At 37.3% G+C, this 18,868-nt stretch overlaps 1 protein-coding gene across 2 annotated transcripts in view; it reads left to right on the plus strand.

The window, feature by feature from the left end:
- Positions 1-18,868, plus strand: part of CHN2 (chimerin 2) — a 158,227-nt gene that overhangs the window by 62,230 nt on the left and 77,129 nt on the right. The window contains exons 2-3 of one of the 2 annotated variants that reach the window (XM_085226274.1): positions 2,459-2,497; positions 10,593-10,648. In XM_085226274.1, coding sequence (XP_085082400.1) covers positions 2,459-2,497; positions 10,593-10,648 — 95 coding nt within the window. The remainder of the gene's footprint in view (positions 1-2,458; positions 2,498-10,592; positions 10,649-18,868) is intronic. The other variant, XM_085226275.1, reaches the window with a different exon arrangement.

Genomic DNA, 18,868 nt, shown 5'->3' on the forward strand with positions numbered 1-18,868 from the left:
GAAGAGGGATAACAGTAAAAACAAAACAAACAAAATAAAAAAAGTCAGTCCATGCCTGCAGAGGTGCCCTCTGGCCTCCTTCCACAAAGGGAGCAAGACATTGGGCTCCACTAAACATTTCCCTGATCCTTAAGCATGACCTCTCTCTCTAGGTTGCATTTAAGCTAATTATTTTATCTCCCTGCAAATGGATGCCATCAAATGTCATGCACAATAGCTTGATAATAAACAGCATTAATAATGCTACTTGTGTTGTGTTTTGTTCTCTGAGCTTTAAGATGCTATCAGCTGGAGGGATTGGAGAGGATGCTGCAGTACCTCATGAGGGAGAATGTGGAGTTGGTGATCCATGCTTTTCCTCCAAGTGTACTGCCCTTTACAGTTACTCGTTTCTGTCTGCTCTGGGCTGACAGATTAATAACCGTGACAGATCTAACATAATCATTGACAGTTTTGTTTTATGACTATCTCCAAAATGATTGTGTTTTTTACCTAGGCTACAGTGTTTCCAAAACATCAGTCTGTCTAAAGCTAATGAAGCATTTTATGGCCACTTGTAGAATGGCTTCCATTGTTTAATTTCATGCGCTCTTTCTAATTAATTTGCAAGATGACAGCAACAACTGATACTTATTTTTTTGCATTGCTGATCCCACTATTATTCCCTTTGTGGAGTCACAAGTATAGATAATCTAATATTTGCGTTATCTCAGTGTTTCTCCTATTTGGAAAAACAAAACAAAACAAAACAACCTGTTAATAAGCAAATTCAGAAATTTTGTTGCAGTAGTATGGAAGTGTGGAATAGGAATATACTGCACGGTATTATGAGTTTATAGTAAAAGATACAGAGAGCAACAGATGTATAGAAAAAAGCCTGAGTGATGTATTACCATTACAGAGAGGAGAAAAAATTAACCTGCTCTTGCATGAATAAATTTCACTGGTCTCATGAATAGCTTCACAGAATTTAAAATAATCCTTCTGTATAATGAATTTGCAAGCTAATTACTCTTGGATTGCCACAGTATGATATAACTCTGTCAGTCTGGAATTGTTGAAAATTTTGCCAAAGTTGTGAAGTGGATCAAGCTGAAACCAGAATTGAATGGGTTTCCTAATCAATATATCTGCAGATTGTTGCGGTGTATTATTCCAGTAACTGTGATAATTATTGGGTTTTATCCTTTTTAAAAAAAGACAATAGAGTTAGAAGTGGCAGATGGTAGTTAATGATTAACATTCCCAGTAAACAAACTTTTGCATGGATATATTTAAAGTGGTTGTGTGTATATAAATAGACAGGGAGCATGAGCTATGCAAGTATAATTGAATTACATTAGCATAACTTAAGTAGGTTTGGTAAATACCAAACACCTTAATTAACTTACACAGTATTAGGAGGTTAATGATATACTCCTGCTACAAGCGATTCTTCAAAGTGTTTGGCAACATGGCAGTTCAGAGCCAAGCTAATTCATGGTACCCCATCTTTTGTAGCTGATGTACAGCGGCTTAGTTAAATCTTGCACTTCAAGCCTGGTCTCTGCTGGGATTTCTGGATGTGTAAGCAACAGCCTTCCTTAGGAAGGTCTGGAAAGCGCCCTCTGGAGTGAGGTTTGTGGTCGCATATACTCAACATGGCACTCAAATGGTGCACGTCTCCATTCCAGCCTGAAGAGCCTTCTGAGCTCTCAAGATGTTTCTTTTTCTCAGGCTCTGTAAGCTTGCACTTTTAAACAGAAACTCTGATCTCCCTGTCAAAATTTTATTCAGCAGCGTTGTATAAGTCTTGTGCTAAGAAAAGATAGCAACTCTTTTTGTGCCATCAGTTGATAAAGACAATTTCTGTCTGTCTTCAGCTGCTGTTTTTGCAGTCCTTCCTCTTTCTGACTTCTTATTTATATTTCTTTTGCTGATGCAGTTTTTGGAAAATATGCAAATTGCATCCTATAGTCAGTTCAAATATAATTGAATCTCATTGTTGGAACTGTCAAATCAGTGTCCAGTCTGAGCTGTGCATCTTTTTATCTAACCGTATATCATTTATTTATACTTACTCTAAAATCTGAATAGTGCAGTTAGAAGCCTGATTGAAAGCCAGTAGTGGAAGCCAGAGTCTTTATCATGCTGAATAAAGTAAACAAACAATGTTGCTACCAGTCTAGTTAATTACTTTAAAAATACTGGTGAGTCAGGAAACTATATGTAAATTGCTATGAAATTAATTCCTGTTGTATTTGACTGATTTGAAAAAAGCACATTGGATCTACAAGTGGTTGAAATTTATATTCTTCTCTCACATAGAAAACTGTTCTCTAAATGAACTAGCATCTCTCTTGGGAAAGAAATGTGAATTTTGCTGACAAGCTGAGGACTCTCCACAGAAAAATGCATGCTGACAGTTTGACCCAGTGGCCAATTGACTTATTTATTTCTCTTTTTACTTCTGTTTTAGATGCTGAAGAATACCAGCCTCCAATATGGAAATCGTATTGTAAGTACACCAGAAAAATGAATAATCTTAGTACCTTGCCAATATGTCACTGTTATGTCTTTTTCCTTTCTTTGTTGGGGGAAAAAAACCAACATAAATGTCCATTATGTCTGTAGAAATTATTAAATGGGACAATAAATGGAACAGCAGTGAAACTTGAACTTGTTTGGGTCTCTATAGAGTAAATACAGCGGGATTTTGAGTGACAGATTCTCTGGGTTGCCTTGCTAATGTGTAAATCCTGTGTTTCATGGCTTTTCTTTTGAGGGCTCCAAAGGTAGAGGTTAATGCTTCATGCTTGTACTAAAGGGAAGACTTGAGTTTACTTGTCTTTTTATGTGGGTTGTCTAATCACTTTAAGATAATAAAATTTTTGATCCTGAACAGTACAAGATGTTTTTTGAAGTAGTTTAGAAATTAGTGACCCTATGATCAGTTCTAAGAACCTTCCTGTTTTTGCAATTAGAGAAGTCATCTACATAGAGTGCAATGCAGAAGTGAATATTTTATGCTCTTCTTTGCTTTGTATGTTTTAATAAATCAGTACAGATCTAGGACAAAATATTACCTTTTAAATCCTTGTTAAAGATAGCCTTTACATTTGATCTTATTTTGAACACTTACAGAAACTTAAATGAAACTGTAGCTTTGAGTGTTCTTTTTTCCCCACTGATTTCAAATACATAGCTGTCCTAAGTGAAAGATGACCCTCTTATTTTGGCAACTTCAAATTCAGTACAGAACCATTACAGAAATGGAAGTATAAAAAGGATTGCAGTAGTTACATGCCTATACATGTATAATTCTAAAGATCTGATTAAACTTGTTGGCTTTGCTTTCGTGCACATTATAGTATACTTCAAGACACCACCTACGTGAGAATGACATTCTACTTCATAGTAGACTGGAATTCTTTCATCCAGAATTTGAGTATACCATTAAATTACAAAGATTGGTTTTCAGAGCAGTGTTTTCGAGACTTTTGGTTTTGGTGTTCCAGTATGTTGGAACTTTGTAGAGTATTTGGAGGAAAGTAGATGCTTGAGTGTGTTCTTTTAGTATAAAAACCAAGCTTACTTAAAGTCAGTGGAAAAACTGCCATTGACTCTGGTGAGACCAGGATGTGAAATGATAGTAAGGAAGCTTTCTGCAGAGAAAAACATCAAAACCTAACAGGGAATAAGTACATGCCTTTACATACCTTCTCTTAGTCATCTCGCTTGTGCAGCAGGCAGGTCAGTGCATGCAGTGAAAAAGTTTGGTTACATTTAGCCTGAGAGTTTACAGATAGTCCTTTAAAAATACACAAACAACAACAAAAGCACAGCAGGATGAACTAACAGAATATGAGGATATTATTTCCTATTTGGATGTAAGAAGGATGCCAATATTGTGTCAACGACAAAGTCATCAACATCTCAACCACTTGCATGAATGTCTTAGGAAAAAATTACCCGGCTCAAAAATTCACATAGTAGTTTAAACCTACAAAGATTTATTGCTGAGACTACTTAGCCACAGACATATGTTTTCCATTGCAATATGGGATGAAATGCACTTCTTTGCTCCTTTAAAAAAAATCATCATCTGTCCAATTAATTATAGAAATTATGACCAGTGATTGCATTACTCTGTGATGCAATCTCCTCCTGTCTCGTCAGGTTTAAATGAGTACATGCATTTTACTCTTAGCAGTCAATGCTTTCTGCCTATTTAACGATTATTTTATGTGTATTTTAGCTAGTAACTTTTTTTCCATGTTTGCTAATGTAGTGTTAAAATACTTGCATATACTTTTGACTTCTTTGTAAACAGCTGCGCTATGTGGTCATTCATTGACTTAATTATCAGTGCTTCAGCTCTTCCAGCTTCTCATCAAGGGCAGATTTTCCAGTTTGTGCAGGCAAAGTATTCAGTTAAACGGTATCCATGGGCAAAGGCTGGTCAAAGCAGAACAGCTTTCAGAATCCAAGTGTTACACTTGGTATAATTCAGAAGCTTGTTCCAGCTGGATTTGGAAAAGATGCACAGTTCTAATTCAGAAGATATTCACTTGTTCATGAATAACTGTTTGAAGGAATGTAGGTTTCACAGGTACACACTCTGTTGTGAAGTAATGTGACAAGCTGCAGAGCCACAAAATTAAGGAGTTCTATGAAGCATTCTCTGGAGAAGGCAATGCATTTCTTCACTGCTTTATAAAAACAGTGATAAGAATTTTTCCTCTCCACTGGAGCATCACTGAGCAATAGTCATAGGTGAGTTAAAATAGAAAGCTTGAGTTCCTGGCACACTGCAGACTGAAAAAGGTATGGAGACGTTGGTGATGGTAGTCCACCTTCTCTGGCAGAAGAGGAGTAAGTTTTGACTTCTGCATGTTGCCTCTGTGTTACTTTACACAGAGCGGATTTTATAATTAGACATTCCTGTCTAAAATACTTAGGTTGCTCCAAAAGTAATGCCTCCTATTTATTTCTGTGTAAACTACAACAACTACAAAGAGTACAATAACACTGCTTGATAGAGCAAAATCACTGCTAAAACACTGTTTTGATATAGTCACTACTATCAGCTATGCATTTTTACCATAGATGAATAAAAAGGGCTTGCCTGCCCTGCTTCTGAAAATCTGCACCAGCAGAGGTGACCCACTATTTCACAGCTGCTATGATGGTGACTTTGCTTGGAAAATGTTACCCCCGCAGTCCATCTTTTATCAGCCTGAACAGATGGAAATTAGAAGTTGTCAAATCCAGACTTTTCGGTGGGTGTGGTAGGACAGTCCAGCCAAGACTGGCAGTGTGCTTCATAGTCTTCAAATTGATGTAAGTGCTGGTGTTATCATGTTTCAAGTGAGAGGTCATCTTCTTCTCTGGTCTGAGTCTGGCTCTTTGAGCCTTCAGCTGAGTCACCATCACAATGTGGTGTTAAGAGTTTGTGGTTTGTCTCGGTCCCAGGAAATCCAGAAGGATCACCCCTTTCCTACTGCACATCATTCTACCTGTGAGGGCTGTGACTTGAACTTTTTCTTCAATGAGGAATTCACATGTTGCTACTCCATGGACTGCTATTCTGACCTGGGTCATAGTCATAGCACCACTTCTCTTCACCAGTAATGATGTGATCCAAGAAACTGCCACTTTCAGCCCATTGCGGTTCAATAGGTCCTAACAAACCTATATACAATGTTTTTTCCATTCTTGTGTCTGCATTTGTGAGAGCCACCGGGTGCAAACTGCAATATTCCAACATTGCAACCATAATTTCCAATGCAGTGAGGTAGATATTCAGCTACATGCATAGATCCCTGGTTGTAATTTGTGTGAACGGGCTGATTGTGATACTCTTCATTTCCTGCTATGAAAGCTGTGCATGGCTATCTGGAACATGGCTTGTTTTTCATGTCGCTTTTGTCACTGCTGAAACGCACCACCCACCACCTCACTGTGCTTGCTTCCACTATTTGATCTCCATTAGCATTCAGAAAGTGTCAATGAATGTCAATGGGTGCCATTTTTTCTTCACAGAGGAATTCAGTGTCACATGTTTGCTTCACAAGCACTCTCATGTCAGACATCATTTTGTCAGACTGCCCCTCTGCTGCCATCTGTAGCAACTACATATAATGGAATACTGTCAGGAAGGTTTAACCTCTTCTGCCGTACCACCGAAATGATGCTGTGGCTGGCATAATAGAACAGGAGGCATTAATTTTAGATCAGCCAGTTAGATTAAAGGATTTACCTTATTTCTGCTGGGAGACTAGTCTCATCCTCTTTCTGCAACAAAAGAGCTGTATGTATTCAAACTAGTTATATCTCAAAGAAATGTTCACTTAGATATTCTATAATCAATTAAAATTTTGTTACCTTTATGCACTCCCAGGTGATTGTGATACCATGGATGTTGGCAAGCTATTTGAATTATTAAGCTGATAAAAATTTTTCAATGGGCATTTAAAAGATTCTTTTTTTTTTTTTTTTTTTTTTTTTTTCCTATCGCACTGCTGCATTTTGGTTCAGTATTTTGTCCTAATAGAACTATGCATTTCATTTGCATCTGATGCTGGACCAGAAAGTTACTTCCAGTCTGATGCTGTTTTCAAAGCGGTGATAATACATTTTTCTCTTTGTGTGCTGTTGACTTTTTATGAGGTTAATTTTCTCTGGGCTAGAATAACAATGCATCATTTTGTTCAAGCCTAATCTTTTTTATAATCAAAGTGAGTTTGTCTCTAACCTGCCTGTCAGTTCTAAAAGCTGGGATAGACTGGGTCAGATGTCAATCACTGCTTACCACTGTATTAAATAAGTATGTTTTTATATTATGTCAGTCAACCATATCCTTATGAATTGGATTCTGTTTTAAGATTTTCAGCAGTGATGAGGGGGAAATGAGGCAGAAGGCTAGGATGTCACTGGAGGAAGTGAATAAGGGACGGTCAAAATCTTTCTGAACTTCTGACCATCCGCTCGACTCTGCTGAGGTCTCAGCAGTGTGTCAGTCCAAGAGGTAAGCACCCAGCAAATATAATGAAATCAGGCAGTGCTGTAGGATGTTCTGCGCTTCTGAAATGAGGTCACTTAATGAGGTGTCTGTGCTCATTGGAACTTAGCTGTAGGGCACGTTTTTATCGAGTCACCTTAGCCATCATATTTCAGTTGTATTCATACCTCATCTGCAGATTTTCACATAGCAATCATTTGAAGCAGTAAGAGGAGAGAACCTTTCTGAGGAAGACCACAGCTTTCTATACCATCATACTTGCTTTCCTCTGTAATGCCCCAGTCTGGAATTTTGTCTTTCCCAGCTCTTCATTTACTTGCCCTTTTACTGTTTTTGCCTCTTCCACCTTTGCCTTGCTTTGCATAGTTTCTGAGTATTCTTGCCTGTCCTTGTTGTTTCTTTCTTCTTGAACTGCTTGGCATCTCTCATCATCATGCCAGTGACGGGACTCAATCCTTTCTTTCTGTTCCCAGAATGTCTTCTCTCCTTCACCCTAAGGGTTCTGCATCTCTCTCCAGTAGTTCTACTGGGCTGTCTGTCTGTCAGTTTAATGTCTTTCCATTAAAAGTTAATACAACCAAATCTGAATTCGTTATCTTTCCCAGGAAACCATTTCCCATTCACAGTGTTTTCTGTGATTATGAACACTCACAAGCTCTGCTGTGCTTGTTACCTGGGGGCCTTTTTCTCATCCTGCACACTTAAGGCAGCATGTAGATTATTATTTATTTCTATAGTAATCTTACTTTATTTTCCTCTGATGTATTTCTAAATTAGATATATTTCTCAGTTCAGATTACTGTGGAGATTAATTACCCGAGAATGACAGCAGTCTTCTTCAGACTATTCAAAACACAATTGTTAGGATGGTTTGTCTTACTAGTACCCACCATGAATCGCTGCACTGATTGATCCCACTGCATCCTATCAAAATCCGCTTTTCTGTGCTCACTTTCAAATTTTTTGTATAACCACCGTCTCTTATTAGACATTCACAGAATCACAGAACTGTAGGGACTGGAAGGGAATTCTGGAGATCATCTAGTCTGACTCTTTGTTAAAGCAGGTTCCCTAAATAAGTTATGCAGGAAAACATTAAACTGGGTTTTGAATATCTCCAGAGAAGGATCATTTCACAGCCTCTCTGGGCAGCTTATTCCGTGTGTTGCATAACCCTCAAAATAGAGAATTTTTTCCTCATGTTTTTGTGGAACTTCTCAATCCACCTTCCTAAGTATGTAACAGGGATGTTATGGGAGACAAAGTCAAAAGCCCTGCTGAAGTCAAGGTAGAAAACATCCACTGCTCTCTCCTCATCTACCCACTCAGTTATGACATCCTAGAAGGCTACTATATTGGTCAAGCATGATTTCTCCTTGGTGAATCCATGTTGGCTACTACTAACCTTCTTCTCTTCCATTTGCGTGGAGATGACATCCAAAGTATGCTGTTTCATTCCACCCTTTGTTTTGTGACATGCTGATGCTTCTGCACTGATATCAATGACATATCTAGGCAATCTAAACTAACGCCTGATTTAGTGTTTGGCAACCCTGCATGCAGCAGAGGCATTGGAACTAGATGATTTTTGAGGTCTATTTCAACCCAAAACATTTTGAGATTGTGTGATCAGCTTCAGTGATCCTTTCAGACATTTCAAAGAGCTCTTTACCCTTCTCATTTCTTCTAAATGCAGCAAGTCATGAGTTAGGCTTCGTATGTGTTCTTCAGATCTATTTTTTCAGCACCGCAGCTATCAAGGTTGTTTTAGAAACAGCTTCATCAGCTTAATTTGCTCTGCCAGTTAATATTTAACAGTTTTGATTACTGAAAAATGGGATTTTTATAAAGTATAATTTTTCAATTAAAATTTAAATGAATGAATTGGGGAAATAGATCTTTCATTTAAAATGATGAGGAAGCAGTCTTGTACTTGCAGTGTTTTGAATCCATAGAGTACTTTTTCCCTACTAGAAAAGTATGGGAAAATAAAAAAAAAAATTCTTCTTCAATTTGTTTAATACTAAACATTGTGGTGGTAAGCATCAGTACCTTGCTGAATCAGCTATTATACTGGTTTCAAACATTCAGAAATGGTCTCTTAAAACTACAATACTGAGATGCTGAATAATCAGACGTTTAAGAATTTTTTCTGATTTTTGAGGCGTATTTTTTATGCTTTACTTGACAATTCTTTTGGATACACAAGTAATTTGATCAAAAAAGAGTGAAAGGAAAGCTTTCAGTTTTACTTGGTAGCACGTTTGGAAGAGGTAAGAAAGCCCGGAAGTTGTGATAAATCTTCTACAAAAGTAGCAGTAGGTCTGGCAGTGCTTAGTGAAACAGGTTAAGACTAAATTCTTAGTACATATTCAGAGCTGGAGTGCATACATAAGCTTTAAAACTGACAGGAGAAATGAGGAGTTACGAACTCTCCTGTTGTGACCCTCCTCTGAACCAGGGATGCAGAGATCATGTTGGGAAATGATATGTTTTTATCCACCTTGACATTAGCAAAGAACACACTCCCCAAAGCTTTCATATCCCCTGAAAGAGAAACTTGAGTGCAAGCTGAGGACTTTTCACTTCTCGTGTTTAATTACAGCTGTTTCTAGCAGATGCAGAAGAGAAGATGCTAAAGAGCAACATCTACCATTTCCACACTGTTTCTGTAACAGGACTCCTGTATTTACCAAATCTACTACCATTTATTTTCCTTCCATATTTTACCACCTTTTAGGGCATAATTCAGAGCTTCACAAGCATCGTGAAGAGCACTTCCCTAGGAACTCGATCTTTAAAAAAATTCCTAGGCACAACATCATCTTTCCAAATACAGTATACAGAAGGCCTTCCTCAAGGGAGGCAATCCCAGCCTTTGGGATTTTTACTGGAGTTCTGGAGAGACAGTCTGTCTGCACTGGAATTGATTACTGTCATTGTATGTCATCTCCTTCTCATGACTTTTGAGCGGAAAGGAAGGGAAGGATCTCATTAAATACATGTAGGGAAGAGGCTGGGAGCCGGGGTTCAGCAGCAACCCCTGGCCTCAGCTCTTTCTCTTGCAGCCTTCAGAAGACTGGTAAAATTGATCCTGGGCCATTTGAATGTGGTGTAATCATTCTGTACTCTTGCTCATAAATAGTCACCAGGAAATCTTAAAAACAAATAAATTATGAGATGATGATGGGCTCTTTCAAGTGGGCTGAACCTTTTCTTGCCTTATTCAAAAAGCACAGGTGCTGCTGGTAAGCATTCTGTTCTTCAGACACAGTACATGCAGAAGTGAGATTTCATCCTGAGATACACTTGGAAAATCCTTCTAGACTTTTTTTTTCTGATATAGAGGCAGTAACAATTCTAAAAGAAAGTAATGATTCTAAGAGCTAAAACAATATTCAGTTTTACTAGTATACAGGTCAGCAAACTAGTCGTGTTTTCGTATAAATGATTTGCACATACCTAAATAACTCAGTTTGCTGTCTTTGCATTTGCATTTTTCTCTGTAGCCTCTGGGTAAAAGACTCATCTGAATAAAAGTTTGTGTGTTGCAGTCTTCTAATTATCTGTACGTTTTTGTCTTTGACAGTGTATCAGTTACAACAAGAGGCACCACGTCCCAAGAGAATCATCTGTCCTCGGGAGGTCAGTTCCTCTTTCACTACACCTTGTTAAATCTGATGAATTGTCAGCAGCATCATTACCAAAAAATCTTTTGTGCAGTCTGAGGGTAGTATTCTCTTCAATTTTTCTAAGCCATTATTTTATATATTCATTTTCCTTAAAGTTGATCAATTGAAGCAGATTAACACTTGCTAATTAGGCATAGAGGACTGATTCTACCACTAGAAGTACCTTATTGGACAAATACTCCTAATCCATCGCTTACTGTTGTCTTCTGTATACTGCCTCAAGTATTTTTTGTTTCTTTGTCAAAATAGAGCAGCAGAAGGTGTATTTTCTTCCTACATCCACATATTAAAGTGTGTGTGATGTGTTTCAATGTGATTCATGTTGCTAAGGTTTCTTGAATGCATTTTGCCAAAGTTCAAGCAAAAAAAATAAGTTCAAGGTAAAATAGCTGGAGAACTTGGCTCTATCACGAAGGCTTTAAAGATTGAAAAGTATTAAGAAATACATGGGACTGAACGTTTTACTGGGTCATCTTGTCTCCTGTTTTCTTTTTCTGTATTTCTCCATCTCTTCTTAGTTAAATGTGCCATCTCCTCAAAATGCCCTGTACAATAGTGATTGAAAACATACGTAAGCTTCTCTGCTCAATCAACACAATTGTGATAGCCTTATCTTCTATAATGACAGGGACAAATTTTTTGCAAATAGAAATGTAAGACTTGTAACAGAAATACTGAATGCATAAAGTGATTACATGAGGTATAAAAGATTATGTGAAAGATGGAAACTGAATCATTGCTATGATATATAGCTCTTTTTTAAAACATTATCCCAAGCTTTGACCTGCTTTCCCACACTGTGTACCCACTGAAGAAGAGCCCTAGCACAACGCTGTATCAAATAGTAATGGATTCAGACTCAGGGCAGTTTTGTGGGGTGCAGAAGGTTTTGTACCAAGGCACAGGTCGATGAAGTGAGTTTTCCGGGGTCATAAAACAGTCATTGAAAGGTCAGGAACTGAATCCATTTTTCCCAAGTCCACAGAACATCTTCACTAAAAGGCTGTTGCATTTTTTTTCTCAAGTACCATATAACAGCTGTTTCAGAGCAGGAGCTTGGACTTAGACCAAAGGTCTTCAAACTTTGTTTATTCTGGATGTTCCCAAGACACACACACAGGATTATCAGAAAGGCAAGCAAAACTTGGGAGTGGGTAAACCCTCCTATCATTCTCCCTGGCAAAAACAAAGCTCGTGAAGAAAGAACTTGCTGTAGCCCTGTGAGGTTCTGCACACGTGCTGCAAGGCTTTAGCAAGACTTTCCTCTACAGAATTGTTGTGTCAGAACAACAGGCAGGTCTCTCTAGCTGTGGTATTTTCAAAAGGTTTTTACTAAATGAGTATCACACAACAGGTATTAAGCTATGACTGGTTTAGCTGAAAATACTTAAGGTAAAGATTTTATTTCCTTGCAGACTTAGAGGAGTTTCTTACTTTGTGTGAGTCAGTAGTCTATTCAAGATCTTACTTAACCTGCCCACTGCAAGTGCTTTGAGGAAGAACTTGTCTTCAGAAAATCTGATTGAAAAGCATAGACTGCTGAGGAACCCTTGGCTACCATTTGAACTCATTTTCATAGGAATATAAATGACTTTGTCTGAAGGAAATTAATCCAAAATTTGTTATGCCTACTGAAATTAAAACATTTTTGCATACATGAATGAGAATTTGGATCAAGGTCAAATGTGACTGTAAAGTATAATAGTGATAGTATTCTTGTTCTAGAAACAGAAGTATCTATATAGCTGTGTAGTGGTGTTACAGAACATCACAGATTATTTTAAAGAGAAAATTCAGCACTACATTCTCATAGAACGTATTAGTATCTCCTTAACAAACAGATTGTAGGGTGGGTGTATTCATTGCTTTTCCTCATTTTAGTTTGACATTAGTGTCTTCTAATAATTGCACAGGCTTGCTTCACTAAAAGCTGTCTTATTAATATTGGATTTCTATCAGTTGCATAGAAAATATCTGAAAATCTAGTACATTGTCATCAGTGAGAAAATATTGTAATTGGCAATATGATAGTTACTTAGTATGCAGCATAGTGCTCGACCAACATCTGGAGAGCAAGTGTCAGCAGAATGTGTGAATGACAGTGAAAAGATCTCTCTCTCCATGTGAATATAGGAACTGGACTTTGTTGAGGGTGTTCTCTTGTGTAATTTAGGATTCAAATTACTTTGGGCAAATGTGGTAAAAATTGCAAATTATTTTAAATCCTTCGTGCTCATGGGAAGATGTCTTTCATTCATAATTGCTGAATTCTGCTTGTTCTCAAGGAAATTCAGGCATCTGCTGAAAACAATATCTGTAGCACCAAGAGATAAACTTGTGAAGCGTTGGTTGTTTTTGCTTTCACCGCTTGGCACTTTCATCATTCTTCTATCTTTTCTACTGCTGTTTTCCACATATTCTGCATGCATTTGCTCCCCCATTTCCTCCGCATTGCTCTGCAGTCACAAAGGTTTTAGCCTCAGATCTCTGCAGTTCTACCACCTTGTGTGGCTTTCCTGATTAACTATACTGTAGAGACAGAAATCACCTTTCCTGATATGCAGCCAACCAGACTAAAAGCTGGGACCTTAAATAAAACATGAACATTTATATCTTTGTGTTTTGTGCTTTGCTATCATGATTTTCTTTTCTGCCTGCATAAATATCTCGTCAGCAAAAGCAGGTCGTTCCTGCAATGGGAATCATATTGAATGAACTGTTAGGGCTTCAGGTATCTAACGGCTTTTAATTAATCACCACTGGCAGCACGAGTAGTGTGAATATCTACCTTCCCAATAACGCTGGATTCCTGCCAATATCCTCATTTATAACCATATTCCTCCCAGCAATGTTTTAATGATTTATTTTTTAAATACAAAAAAGTTTAAAAGCACCATTCAGGTGGAATGTAGCTCTTAAATATGGTGCTTGCAGATGCAAGTGTGATGATAGGTGCCAAAAGATCAGATTCATTTTGTGAGGAAGCCATATTATAAAGCATCTGTTAGCATTTTGTCTATGGAAATGGTGATTAAAAATGGCACTCAGAGAAAATAATTTAAAACTTGGTTTTATTATGAAGTATCTTTTCTTAAGTTTATTTTTAAGAAACAGTTCAGTAGCAGTCTATTCAAAATTAAAATATCTTTTAAAGAAGTAGAAGCTTTAGCAAAGTAGAATGAAAGAAGGCTGATGACATTATGTTGTAACATATTTGATAACTGCTGATAACAGGCACAGGTTACTTGTACAGCATCATTCAGTTATTCATGCCTCTGAATGCCACTCCTTTTCCAGGAAAGTCTTAATTGCTGATGGCATTTTTTGAGGCTGGTGAGTTCGTCTGCATTAGACCTTTAATATTCCTGACAGTGTTTTGGGCAAGCCAGTGTCAGCAACAGAGAGAAACTTGTCTGGATTTCCCCAGTGTAGGCAAAGCCTTAGAGCCTTAACTTATATTATTATGTAGAAAGATGTCAGTTAATTGCCTTCCTCCTTGTTCTGAATTACAAATAGGTTGCACCAGAAGCAGAAATTATTTTCTCTGCTTTTGAAGCATCAAAATTGTGGTTCTCTGTTTAAAAATATGATTACAAATAGGGAATCTTTCTTTTTTTTTTTTTTTTTAGTGATTCTAAGAGACAAAATAATGATGACATATCTGACAGTGCTGCTGAGAATCTTTAACCATCCAGAGGGTCAGGAACTGTTTTGACCCTTTGGATATCCATTACTCAGATTCATCAAAACCAGTATATAGTAAGTGGCATTTCACAGAGCATTACTGTTGAAATGGTCACTAGCAGGTTTATAATTATATTGCCATTCTGTACTGTATTACATACATTCTGAATTATCACACATCTCCAAAATCGAACCACTGCGAATTGTTCTTTACTTGGTTATCCGCAGAGTCTTCTTGAAGCTGGGATTCAAGCTTGTAAACAACAGTTAGCAGAGTATGAGTTAAGCAATAGTATGGAAAAACGCCTTAATAAAAAATGCTTTTGTCAGTCCAACTTTCAGCAATGAGAATATTTTATATTTGTACAAAAGAAAAAAAAACCTTTGAAGCAGTCAGTTCCATAATTAGGTAAACTTGAGCAAGGTTATTGAAATTAAGCCTTATCTGACTGCATAATAAGTATTTAATCATTGCAATAACTCTTTCATGAATTTCCTTACCCTGCTCACTTGATGACCTTTATAAGTTGACTATTTTCTTTTTCTCTCCTGCCCTCATATTTCTAAGAACGATGTCTGTACTGCAGTAAAGTACTTGAGAGCTGTAAATTGGACATAAATTTGGTGGTAAATAATGAGGGTAAATGGTTATTTTTATGGCATTTGTTCAAATCACTCTACTGCAAAAAGTCAGGCAGAGCCATAACAAGATGTCTCTTACTGTCAGTCCCGAGAGCTTATCTAGAATTATTCAGAATATTACATTATCTTTTCCTTGGAAGGAAACTTTAGAATGCATACAGTGACACACTAAGATACCCCATTAGCCAGCAATTAAATGAAAACGAGCAAAGTTGTTCGGAAACAAACTATTTTCATTAATGAAAATGTTTGTACATATAAGACTTAATGGAGCCTATACCTTTGTGTTCTTACAGTGTTGCTGCTGCTTTAATTATGTTTTTAAAATCCTGTGTTTATGATAGAAACAAAAAATAACAAAGAGGACACAGCAGTAGTCTGTGGGTTGCAAGTGGAGCTTAAAAACAATTTTGAATAGATGCTGGCAAAAGGAAGAATGTTCTTCAGCTGAAATGTGTAGTGAAAGTAGAAGGCCTGGCTGCGTTGGAGGGAAATGAAAATAACTGAAGGCTGGGAAAAGTCTTTGATTAAATTGGGGTAGAGGACCCAAATAATGTTTAAATGCATTGTAACCAGCATCTCTCCAAAGTGAACACAAGTATGCTTTCCTGTTAGTTATAAATTGTAGGGTTTTACCCAATGTAGTTTTTCTACAGTATCTTCATAAGACACTTTTGATTCATAGAATACCTGTGATTTTCGGCAGTGGATGAAAGGAGTCTAGAATATTGCGTGTCCAAAATTAACTTATATTCATCACATCAGACAAAAATGTCATTTTTTTTCTCTATCTGGAGATGAGTCATAAAGTCTCACCCCCCAGCAGTAGAAGCTACATCATCCTAACCTCAACAGTCAGCTTATTACTGAGCAAAGGAAAACTTTCTAAGTATTCTGCAGGTGTGATTGTTAAGATTTCATGGAAATAGTGACAAATAAATAAAATTAGAATAGATTTGTCTATTCTAAATTTCATCAGGTTTGATTTACTGATGTTCTAGATTACAGTTTGCAAATTAGTCTGATGATACTCTTTGCCAGAGAACTACTGTCTGAATCAGTTGTGTTTGTGGACCATTCTGAAATGGAAGAAGTAAAGCCATCTTTTTGAAAGACAGAATGGCAACTTCTGACTAACAAGCAAAAGCAGCTGTCTTTATGAAATGATGAACTTTGTAGTTATTCCTCCCTTTTGGTTAAAGTTTGCTTGGGAAATTTCACCCTTCATTTCTCCTTGATAATGTGTAGTGCATTGCAATTTTGCTATTGCCATAATTTTTTATTTCCTTTTATCTTTGTTATATACTAGTCTTATCATACAGTTCTTTTACTTTACTTTGACATGATGCCAAATTTAAGTAGCTTTCAGACCAAAATAAGTGCCAGTTCCATCTCTCAACATAAAGTTGAGAGATCAGTCAGCCTACATCTATAAGAAAATTCTGTGTGCCTGTACAGTGTTATGTGTCTGTTCTAATTCAGGCCACTGTTCTTTCTTCTGGTTGAAACAATATGTAGAAGAAGGTCTCACTGTGTTTGCTCTCTGATTAATACTTTGTGTGATGTCTGAATAGATGAATACATATAAAAACTACTTATTTGTCTGTATGCACCTGTGTATCTTACTTCCAGTCTTGCTATACACAGACATATATATCTAGACAAAGAATACTCAAATCAGTTAGTTACATACTTCTGTTTGGAATGACAAAGAGAAGTAGGTATGATCATAGTGAAGTCTGTATTAATTTCAAACAAGGACTCCTGAATTTTCAGGATTCAAAATGAAAATTCAGAAGGTTTGCAATTTATTTTTTTGCTTATAACCTTGTTTCCAAAATATATGCCTATCTGTTTGAAATATGATAATTTAAGCTGTACTGACATATTTCAGCAATACTCTTCTACTTGGTATTTAGCCGGGAATCTAATAAGAACTCTACGTTTTTCCAGTCTGGGAAACATAGCTAGCAGTAGCTAAGCTCTCTCATTCCTCTTCAGACCTTGTAGATAACCTAACGTGAGAGATGTCTGCTGTTCCCAGGTACAGAGCAGAAATGTTAATAGAGTCAATGATGGGAGAGTAACTGAGTTTATGCTAGTATTTTTGCTTTCATCCTTCCACTGTATCCATGGACAGGTGTTCCCCTGGTGTAATGAAGTAACAGTACATATCTCACTCCATGATGGAACTTATTCAAGGCCCTCTCCTCTGAGTTTTCCACCTACTCTTATTCACTCTCAGTTTACATGTCCTGTTTCCTGATTTTCCTTCCTCACCTCCTGTCCATGGTTTTGAACTGGCTTCTCCTGACTGATTTCTAACCAGTCTCTGACAGATTGATTGGCAAACATTCATTTAGTAAGTTGCAAGCACTTTCTCTAGGTCCTTTTCTGAAGAGACTTGTTTTCACATCAAACGGTATCAGTGGTCTGGTTAGGAACATGGCGTTTGGGGATGTGCTAAGGCAGATAACATAACGCAGTGCATTTGTGAGGCTATACCGTGGACAGTTACGACATGTCATATGATGGTTTTAGTGCTTCTCAGTGACTACAGAAGCACAAGCAGCATTTATAACATGCTTAGGGTTTTCTGCATTTATCTGCTGCTGTTGGGGATAGCTTTCCTTCTGTTTAACATGTCAGTCTTGAAAAAAAGAAGCGCAATTAAATACTATATTTAAGTTTTTTATCTAACATTCAAGGTAAGATTGATCTTCCTTCTTCCGTGTAATGATGCCCTTTCTCTGAGAGTGAAAACCACATAACAAAACAAATGATTCCTGGTTTTGTTATCAAAGTTGTTTGAACGTGACCTCATCTCCCCTGACTATTTAGCAGCAGCCTCCCTGATTAAGATTTATTTCAATTTATTTTAGCTTGTGTACACAAGTACATTATTTTATTAGGTAACAAAATATTTGTGTTTTCTTTTCTTGTTCAACTATGTTTTTCCATGTTAAAGCTGTATGTATACAGAAATGTATTCCCTTTTCCTAACAGTGGCAAGTGTCAATGTGAGGGAAAACTGTATAACCTTCTGGAGTTTAAAGTGTTTTGACTTTATTGATTACTGTATGCTGGACTGAGAGAGCTTACTCAAGGTCACAGATAGGAAACTAACCCAAGTTAAAAACACCCTCATAAGAGATGCTTCACAGCACTTGTTTTGAAAGTTTGGTACAAGCAAACAAGAAAGCAAACAAACCAACCTGACTCTTGTTAAATTCTTTGTCTTTAAAAATAGCAGGAATAACCTTGATGGAATGGAAATCAGCCTGCAGTAGATGTCATAGAAACAATTGGATCTGCTGAGCTCCCAAACTTCCCTGTGATGCACTGAGGAGGAATCCTTGTGCATCAGTGTTCTCTACAGGTTACAGCAAGCCATCAGATCGCAGAAGTTAAGCAGCTTAGAACAGTAGTTATTAAAAGCTGTCTTTTGAATTCTTCACTTATGTCTTAACTTCTATATTCTGCCTTGCAGCGAAGAACTCCAGTCATATATTCTCCCCAGTACTATAGGTTTTACAGAAGACTATATATGTATATGTTTTTGTTGGTTTTTTTTTTTTTAAATAGCCAGCATAGTTTGGCACTTCACTGTTTTGTGCTATTTGGGTAAGCAGTGACCAGTTTGTCACCTAGTGTCTTGGCCTTCTGCTCTGGAGTAATTCATTCAGTCCACTGCCTTCTCCCTGCTGTCCTGAGGTGGTCAGGAATGTGTTATTGCTGTGGCTTTATGCGTGATTTATACTACCTTCTGCTCCTTGCTGATCCCTATCAGCCTGAGAGCAGGCAGACATGAGGAACTAGCTGCATCACGCATATCAGGGCTGGAGGA

The sequence above is a fragment of the Meleagris gallopavo genome, chromosome 6 (assembly GCF_905368555.1).
Source record: "Meleagris gallopavo chromosome 6, MGAL_WU_HG_1.1, whole genome shotgun sequence".
In the NCBI taxonomy this organism is placed as follows: Eukaryota; Metazoa; Chordata; class Aves; order Galliformes; family Phasianidae; genus Meleagris; species Meleagris gallopavo.